Source organism: Elgaria multicarinata, chromosome 3 (genome assembly GCF_023053635.1).
Source record: "Elgaria multicarinata webbii isolate HBS135686 ecotype San Diego chromosome 3, rElgMul1.1.pri, whole genome shotgun sequence".
NCBI lineage: Eukaryota > Metazoa > Chordata > Lepidosauria > Squamata > Anguidae > Elgaria > Elgaria multicarinata.
In genome coordinates this window covers 29,312,380-29,322,105 of record NC_086173.1, presented here as the reverse complement: position 1 = coordinate 29,322,105, position 9,726 = coordinate 29,312,380, and the positions used below count along the sequence as shown (strand labels likewise).

The window sequence follows — 9,726 nt, the reverse complement described above, 5'->3', positions numbered from 1 at the left end:
GCAATAGCTGCTTCCCACCTGTTTCTGTGGCAAAGGATAAGGATGCCAGTTGGACTTGGAAAAATCATGTCTCCCATAAAGCCACTAGTATAAGTAACTCAAAAATAAAATAGCTGTGTCTGAAATCGGTTTTCAAGGACTTCACAAAAATATACAGAAGTAGCATTTTGGAACAGACTGGGACCGTTTTTGCTTCAAAAGCAGCCACTGAAATGCCAGTTCTCCCATTTTCAACCGCCACAGGAGGCACGCGTTTTGTATGTCCAGAGTTGTACGCCAGTACAAAATGTCAGTGTTCACTACTTCGCCCTCCATGCTTTGCAGTAGCCTTGCCTTTAGTCTGCTGGCCTGCTCACCAGCTCAGGAGGAGTCAAGAACACACCTCATGCCAGGACTGTAATACATTATGCAAAAATTACATATGTAGGTTAAGTGCCCAGTGCTAAGAATATGGATTTTCTTCCAATAAATCCGCATTTCCATCAGGAAATGGGGTAATGCAGGGATGAGGACACTTAACGGTAGTCAGCTGAATTCCTAAATCTGCAAATCATGGGGTCTGTGGTCTGTCATTGCAATCAATGGGCAACTTGCTTCTGAGTAAAGAAGCATAAGATTGTATGACATGGATTTAAGGGCAGTGTGTACAAAACCTTTAAAAGCACCTTTGTGTTCTGAGTTTCTGGAGCTGGATGACTACAACTTCTACAGTTTCACTTGTATGGCTGCAGGCTGGATTCCTAAAACATGCTCTCTCAAACAATTTTTGAAAGCCAATATTTTGCAAGACCCTCCACAGTGGATGATGAAAAATGAGATTCCTCTAAGTATACATGGTGTTTTTGTGGGGGTGGGGGGGCACTTCACATGACAACTTCTTGCTAGGGGAATTGGAGAAAAGTGAATGCCTATGTGATTTTCTCACTCGCTCCCAATACACTTTTCTGAAAGCCAGTACATACTCATTGGGGGCAAAACAGACATACAGCTATTTACAAATTATATTGCACATGCTTTTTCTAATAGAGGTATTAATTCCTGCAATGTGAAATGGTGGAAGGTATGGAGACTTCCAACCCTTACCTTGGGTAAAAGGCAGTTCGTGCTTCAGATAGTGTCAGCCAGGAGGAAGGGTATACTTATTTGGCACTCATTCAAGGAAGAATCCAATTTAAAGCTGTAGCAGAAATAACTGTATTTGTTGTAAACTGCCCAGAGAGCTTTGGCTATTGGATGGTATAGAAATGTAATAAATGAGTTGGATGTTCATAATCAATTCAGAAGTGACTGTAGAGCAGTGGTTCTCAACCTTCCTAATGCCGCGACCCTTTAATACAGTTCCTCATGTTGTGGTGACCCCCAACCATAAAATTATTTTCGTTCTTCTCTACACGATTCATTGTCATGGGATGGTTTGCTAATGAAAATAATACATAACAATAGCTTTAATAATACAAAAGATGATACATGACATAGTTCAGTCAATACAGTTCCCTAAGACCATCGGAAATATGTGTTTTCCGATGGTCTTAGGCGACCCTTGTGAAAGGGTCATTCGACCCCCAAAGGGGTCCCGACCCACAGGTTGAGAACCGCTGCTGTAGAGTAATGTGAGAGTGAGGCCTCATTAAATCCAGCTACAGCAATTAAACATTTGGGGCCTTTTCTTAAGATGAAAGTTGCTGTACCTGAGCTCTGAGAATGCTCATTATACTGAAAACATGTGTTTTGCTGTCCACAAAAACCTGTGTGGATGAAACGCTAAGCCAATGTGGTTATGCATTTCAAGCTAACCCTAAACCATTCCTAACCATGGTGGCTACATAACCATAGTTTACACAAGCTCACTAACCATTTGCTGCAAAAGGGTTAGGGGCCTAACCATGGCTCAGGGTGTTGTCTGAACAGGCCCATAGAGAAATCCTGGGAACAGTCGTTTTGTAAAGTACAGAAGAGGGCCTCATGCCCTGACTCGGGTAATTCCCAGGGCAAATGAATGGCTGTGAAACCAGTTTAAGGCTGTAGTCTGGATATGCACTCAGCTTTCTGCATCACATGAAACACACTTTGGGCCAGCTGTAGTGCCAACTGCCTCTACGCACATGTTGCGCTGCTGGCCCTACAGCCATGTTGACTTTTCAGTGACAATGTGTGTACCCTGACCAAAATGCCTGTTTTAATTTCCATCCAATAAGTCCCAGCGTCCTCCCAGCTGTAACCCAAATAAAGGCAGACAAACCACATTCTATAAACCGCAAACGCTTGTTATTTCAAACCGCTTACAAGTTGTCGGGGAAATTAGTGCTCTCTACAAAAGGATAGTAACAAAGCTGTTGCTGCGGCCAACTGAATGGCGACCGCAGGGACAGAACCCAGATCTCCCTGCCTGCCCATGAAACCACCTGAGCCAGGAAAGAGGAAGAAGCTTCCCTTGGCTCTTGGCAGTCCAGGACACATGACAAGACACTCGAAACAGCTCCTGATGGTAGTGTGCAGTATTTACAAGCTGATTTCTGATAGGTGTACGTGCTTTTCAGGGGCAGTGGGCTGCCATCCACTGCCCAGTGAAGTGTTTGAAGTGCTTGGACGAGGGGTGGAAGAGCAAGTGCGCCTCTGGGGTAGAGGGTTTGTGCATTAGGCAGGAAGCAGGAAATGGAGATGGCTCTAGCCTCCCTCCTTAAGACAGTGTCCCAATGTGATGCTGCTGGAATCACCGCCAAGTAGCAAAGCTGGCATGTACCTGGCACCTCTTCCCCCCGCCCCGCCACCCCCGCCCCCACATCCCCCTCCCAACGGACTTAAATATGGAAGATCAAGGCTTCATGCAATTAGCAGAGAAGTCCAGGGAAGGTGGCGGCTAATTAATTAAACTCATATTGTGGCTTTACAAACGTCATTGTCCCACCAGCTCCGACAGAGGAGGGGTGGCTGTGCATCTAGAGGAGACCGGAGTCCCTGTAAGCAGGGATGGGGTGGGTGGGGGGAGAAAGAGGGATCAAACCCAAGCTGAGCCTTGGACTGCAGCTCCACAGAGTTTATGGCTCCCCTGTTTAGGGCTTTTCACTCTGGTAGAGGCAAAGCACATCGTACGCCCCAGTCTCACAGGGCTGTGATTTTGAGCGGAGCTCGGGCAGGGGTACTTAACCCTTTACCCACCCACAAATCCCTCTCTTCCCAGGTGCCTCCTGTGGAACTGGAATTCCAACTGGGGGAAAGCAGCTGGCGATGGAGCGGGGTGTGTGTGTGGCTATTTTACGTGGAGTCAACTTGGAAATGGTTAAGCATCCCTTTCTTCCTGCAGCTGCTCTACCTGAAATCACAGCCTCCCAAGTCTGCTTTGGAGAGAGGGGATTTTTTTGGAGCAGGTCTTTGCTCCTGGTGGCATTGTCTGCTTGCCTGCCCTGACAGAAACAATGCATGGTGAAGGCTACGTAACCCTCTCATCTTGGCCGCAGCAGTGTCAGACAACATGCTAAGCCATGGTTAAGCATTTTGAGCTAAACATTATGGCTTAGCGTGTCATGTAAACCATGACTTAGCATATCGTGTGAACCATTCCTAATCATGGTGGCTACATAACCACGGTTTAAACATACTAACCATTTGCTGCAAAAGGTTTAGTGGCCTAGCCATGGCTCAGGATGTTGTCTGAACAGACCCTGTGAGTGATGACATTCAAAAACATCCCTCTACACCAGAAGAACATCTTCAAGTGGAAAAGCCACTGTGGAATTATCTCTTTTGGCCTGGTGATGATATGGGTGGATGCTTTGACGGGTCATAGGCAAGCAGCAGGGAACTTTCTGCCTATCTCTTCAATCATGCAGATTGTCCCCATTAACACAGACAGTCTGGAAGAACTGTTTCTGGATTGTACCACTTCAGACTACAAGTAAGGGGATGACATGGTTGTCATCTCTCTCTCTCTCTCTCTCTCTCTCTCTCTCTCTAAAAAAAAACACCTCCCTGCACAAAGAAAACTCAATGTCAGGGAGAAACATTCTCCCTAATGTGCTACTTCTCTGTAGGTAGGGAATTTTTTTTCCGAAACGGAAATGTTCAACTATGTACTTCCCACCCCACTCCCCAGGGCCTGAAATGGTATGGTCCAGGGTCAGCTTAACCTCATCCTGCTGCTTATTATCTCTGATGCGTCAAAGCACAAGCATACAATGGTGACCATCGCCACAGACCTCACATGCTGTTCCTTCAGCCAGCCTCTGCTGTGAATCTGAATCCATTCACAGACCACAGCCGTTCTCACACACGGGACACTCTTGCGTCCTCAGCGACCACATGATGTAACTTCTGGCCTGGCCTAACGGTACAATGTGGGCTGACGCCAAGTCCTGATGCCAGGGGTGGTTGAACCTCTTTCAGCCCCAAAGGCTGGCGTTCCATCTCGGAGAACCCCACGTTCCAGTGGTGGGTGGTATAAAAGGGGCGGGGCCAAAATATCCAAAAATTGCCAGCATATTTTAGCTAGCTCGTAACTGCCAGTAACCAAGCCTTAGGGGGGGCATTTTGAGCTTTCGGACCTGGGGGGTGGGGAATGCTGCACAAAATCCAGGAAATCACCAAACCATCATCGGTGGTTGGAGGAAAGGGGGTGCAGCCATCAGGAGAACGCTTGAGGGCCAAATTTGCCCCTGCCCTCCCCCACCTGAAGTTTCCCCCCCCGCTTTAGGCCAAGACAAAAACCAACATTCTCGCCCTTCCACTGACAGATGCTCCATGTGGCCGACCCTCCTTTCCGCTAATTCACAGCCCTGTTCTCCCCGAGTTAGAAAGAGGGAACCCCAGCTCCCTTCTCTCATGCACATCCTGCCTCTCTCCCTCCCCAAAATGCATAAGCCCTAATTCCCCCTCTTCCTTCTCCCCGCAGTAAATGGAACTGGGATGCAAAGCTGCCAATGGAATTTACCCTGCAAGGACGTTACCGTGGCCCTCGGGACCCAAAACAAAGGCTGGGCGGGAGAATTCACCCAACCTGTACGTAGGAATCAGGCAGCTGCGGCTGTGTCTGGGGTTCCATAGATAGCACCTGTATACTGGGGCAGGACCAGTATACCGAGGGGCTCAGCTAGGAAGGGAAAGAGAGGAAGGCTTGCGAGCAGGCAACTGACGCAGTCTGGGGAGAGGCAGCAGTGGCCTGGCCCCGTGTCCCTGGCTGCCTGGCCCGGTGGTCTCAATAGCTGTCCTTGGCCCAGGGCCGGTTGCGCTGCCAGGTCCTCTCGTTGTGATTGTGCTCAGACTCGCGCTCCAGGAGGCGGTCCTGGGAGTCGTGGCCGTTGGTGCTGTGGAGGCCGCTGTTGTGATTGCGATGAGGCTGGTACAGGTCAGTGTAGGCGTCCGAATACTCGTCCTCCAGGTGCCGGGAGCTGCGCTGAGAGGCCGCCGTCCAGGTCTTGCGGGAGGCGTCGCTCGCTTCGTCGGACTGCATCAAGCTGTCGTGCTCCACCGGGGAGCGCTCGCTGCCGCGCTCCGCCGGCGGGGCCTGATTCTGGGGAGGAAAACAGAGAGCAAGGCTCAAAACGCTGCAAGCGCCCCAGCCCGGGCAACAGCCCAGTTCTTGCTGAGCCAAGTAGCTGCGGTATGATTGCTTGCAGGAGCTCTGATCCAACTACAGTTAATTGCACTTAAGCCCCACTGAAATAACACATTTGTGACAAAGGCTGCAATCTGATGCACACTTACCTGGAGATAAGCCTACTGAATACAGTGGGGTTTACTTGAGAGTAAACATGCATAGGACTGTACTCCACCTCACATGATTGATTTCAGTAGGGCTTTAGAATGACTAACTTTAGTTAGATTGGGGTCAAGAGGTTTAAGTTTCCACACTCTAATCATTTCCCCCAAATTCTTCAATCAGAATCAATTTGGGATTTTTTTGGAGGGGCAGGAAGGAGGGAAGTATAAACTTGCTTATATTTCCTTATTAAGTCTGGTTTAAAGCTGTGTTTACAAGGTTGATGTTGGGTTTTTGACAAAGGAAAGAAGGATATAATACATAACAACACAAGCAATGCATTAAAGTAGCCTCTCATGCTGCCAAAGACCCAGTTTCCATGTAACAGCAATCATGGCTTAATTATTTAGTTGTTTAACCCACAATTAACGTAGTGTCCAGGCTGGAATGTCACGTAGCAACCTCCAGTTGGCCAGATCGGAGGTTGCTTGGGTGGCATACACCCAGTATGCACCATGGCAAATCCTAGTTGAATTCTGAATATGCAAACTCTGATTGGGCCAACTGGAGGTTGCTATGTGTTGTCTGAACCTGGACATATAGGTTAATCTTGGGTTAAAGACCTAACGATGAATTAACCCATGATTTGCCACCATTGTGTGAGAACAAGCCCAAAGTCTGGCTGTATAGAGATCTTTTCACTCTCCCGAAACATTAGCTGTTTAGATCGAGTAGTGTAGCTAACTGAGGATACTACAAGTGACTAAGCTGGAGGATGTAGAAGCTGTGGCCCACCATTCCTGATCACTGGCCATCCTGGGTGGGGCTGATGGGTTTTTGTATTCCAACACTATCTGGAGGGCTACGGGTTCCCCATCCATGAACAAAAGAGGTGCTTGCTGGCAAGGTTTCAGGGGCAGTGCCCATCCGAGTCCCAGACGTTGGGGATAGGCCAGAAGGGTGGTCTGCAGCCCCTATAATTCACTTTTGAGCTTCCCAAAAACATCTGGCTGGGCCACTATTGGAGACTTTGGGTTTGATTCGGGGGGGGGCAGCCCCTGGGTTCTTTGCACCTGCAGGCCTGGAATGGCAGTAGAAGGTGTCACGAGGTTCTGGCTTCCAAGAGTGTGCGAGGGGTGGTGGGTGGCTCGCCAGTACACCTCCAGGTACTCCGCCAGGTGTTCACAGGCATCCTCCAGCTGGTTCTCATCCAGGATCACGTCAAAGAGTTCCTTGAGGAAGAGGTGAGATAGGGGAAAGAGATGGTGAGAAGGAAGAGAAAGGGATTGGCTTCTCAGTGAGTGGACAGTGACCCAAATAGACATTGAGCGGTGGAGAAGCCATGATGAGGGGCTTTGAGTGTTTAGTGGTGGACATCAGCAGGTATAGGACACTGATAAATTTTTTAGCAATGGTACAGAACTTCTGTCTTAAGCTGTAAGCTTTAAGCTAGGGTGACCATATTTTGGAAACCAAAAAGGAGGACAACATGGTCGCCCCCAAGGGGGCGTGCCCACCCAAACATAGCCTTGGTCACATGTCTGATTTTACAGCACACATTTAAGACAAATCTGTTCTACATAACATCTTAATGTTAAAATCACTGAAGTAAAGAACAAGTGACAGAGTCAATGTATCTGAAATTAACTTCACTCACTCCTACTTTTGTAGGTTTTGCTGTACTTTGAAGCTTTTGCTATACTCTGTGTTACATTCTCCCCTTCCCTCAAATATCTTTTCTGACTGTATCTTCACTCATTGCAAGCTGCTGTTGTTGTTAACAGGGTTTGCTACTGGCCCCAGATCTGTTTCAAATTTGATATGGCTAAAGCTCTACCTAAAAGCTTTCATGGTGCCAACTTTCAGCTCTTTATCTTTAAAAATGACAGTTTATAATTTTAAAACCTCATTTTTAAAAAAAAATCCTAAAAAATCAATGGATGAACGGATCTGTTTCAAATTTGGTATGACTAAAGCCCTTCCTAAGAGCTACCATTGTGCTAAGTTTCATGTCTTTATCTTAAAAAATGACAGAGTTATAAGCATTTTTGTTAATTCCCATTAGAGCTGCTCCCCCCTCCCGGATTTGCCATCAAAAACCCGGACAAATCCGGGCAAATCCGGTCATATGGTCACCCTATTTAAGCATTTCCCAAAAAAATTCTGGAGTGGGGTGGATGGATGGGGGTGATGCCAAACTAAGAAGGTTTGTCAAATGAGATTTGGACAGTGCTTGATTTCCATAAGAAGATGCTGGAAGTCAGCTTTGTATAGGAACTCCTGCCTGGAAGGATGCTCCTTAATTCTGAGTGTGTGAGGCCAGACTGCCCTTGCTCAGGGGTGTGGGAAAGGCACTCTTTACATGCCCAAAGGCCCATTTATCATACTATGTGACTTCCCTCCCAGCCATTTATTTCAAGGAATGGCAAGGCCTTAGGTGGCAATGGCCCCTGCCAGGGGTTTCTTCTACGTATAGCAGTGGGGGTGGTACAAGAGGATGTTGTGCCAAATGGAAGAAATCAGGCTCAGGGTGGTGTTCTGAAGTAAGAGGAGGTGCGGCAGCCAAGGGGAGCACATGGCTGGAGCCAGGCTCAAAAAACCAGGCCAGGGATGGGATGGGATGGGATGGGAGACCCCACTCCAAAACTCACCGGAGGACACTGCACAAGCTTGTCAGCTGCCATCATCTGCACGTTGAGATGCTTCACCTGCGATTTCCCTCTGGACTTGATAAGTCTCTGCAGCACCTTTCACCAAAAAAGGATACAGAACCTCCAAATGTTTTGGCTTTTACCTTAAAGCAGGGGTTGGCTCTAGCCAACATAACCAATGATGAGGAATAGCAGGAGTATGCTGAAACATCTGGAGGGCCACAAGTTGCCCACTCCAATCTAGAGCTAGTAAAAGAGACTGAACTGCAAAACCCCAAGTCCTTCTTGCTATGAAATCATTAGGCGACTTGAGGCAAGCCACTTTCTCTCTGCTTCAGCTCTCCACCCCTGCAAATCTTACATCCAATGAGGCCACAACATATGAGCCAAGGGGCTTCTACAACTTATGAGTCATGGGGCTGTAAGAATATACTGGCAACAGGAGGGCAGAGACTATTCTCAGGGCCGGCCCTATCATTAGGCGCAATGAGGCAATTGCCGGTCCTGAAAGGGAAGCAACGTATTTGTTATTTAATTTATTATTTCTTCATTTTTTAACACCAGGGAAGGATAGAGGTGCTTCTGGGATTTTCTGCCTGAGGTTTCAAAAGAACTTGGCAAGCTGTGGATAATTTGCTCCTTGTCTTGGGAAGGAGAAACTGGCTGAGTTCAGATGACACACTAACCAATGGTTGTTTCCCATTCTGTTCCTATTACCCACCCACCCCCATTGATAAGCGTGTCATCCAAACTCAGCCTGTATTTACTGCTTCGCCTCATGCAGCAAAATATGTTGGGCCAGCCCTGTCACTTCTATTGTTGTGAAAACAGGAGAGTATGAGAGTACCACATGGCTAGGGTGGCCATAGGAAAAGGAGGACAGGGCCCCTGTATCTTTAACAGTTGCATAGAAAAGGGAATTTCAGAAGATATCATCTGTAGATATGGAGAACCTGGTGAAATTTCCTCTTCATCACACCAGTTAAAGCTGCAGGTGCCCTGCCCTCTTTTAAATTTGGTCACTCTAGTATAGCTCTGCAGCTTTAACTGCTGTGATGAAGAGGGAATTTCACCAGGTTCCCCATATATACAAATGACACCTGCTGAAATCCCCTTTTCTATGCAAAAATAAAAGATACAGGGGCCCTGTCCTCCTTTTCATATGGTCACCCTACACATGTCTCGACACACCCTCCTGTAAGGATGCCGTGATTGGATCTCGTGAGTGATGGGTTCCCCCCTCCCAACAAAAAAACAGCTGCCACCCCCCATCCTTGCAGCTGCATTTCATTAAAAAGAAAAGAAAAGATCAGGAGATCCAATCACAGCTCTTCCAAGTAAAATATAGTTTGGTCCTAAAATACCGCCCAGAGAGCTCTGGGG

General features: G+C 47.6%; 1 protein-coding gene across 3 annotated transcripts in view; it reads right to left on the bottom strand.

Moving 5' to 3' along the window:
* Positions 1 to 4,669: 4,669 nt before the first annotated feature.
* CACNB3 (calcium voltage-gated channel auxiliary subunit beta 3) overlaps positions 4,670 to 9,726 on the bottom strand; it is a 42,041-nt gene continuing 36,984 nt past the window's right edge. For all 3 annotated transcript variants that reach the window (XM_063119798.1, XM_063119797.1, XM_063119796.1), the window contains exons 11-13: positions 8,344 to 8,439; positions 6,766 to 6,924; positions 4,670 to 5,503 (exon numbers count right to left, since the gene is read on the bottom strand). In XM_063119798.1, coding sequence (XP_062975868.1) covers positions 5,189 to 5,503; positions 6,766 to 6,924; positions 8,344 to 8,439 — 570 coding nt within the window. In that variant the 3' untranslated portion in view covers positions 4,670 to 5,188. The remainder of the gene's footprint in view (positions 5,504 to 6,765; positions 6,925 to 8,343; positions 8,440 to 9,726) is intronic.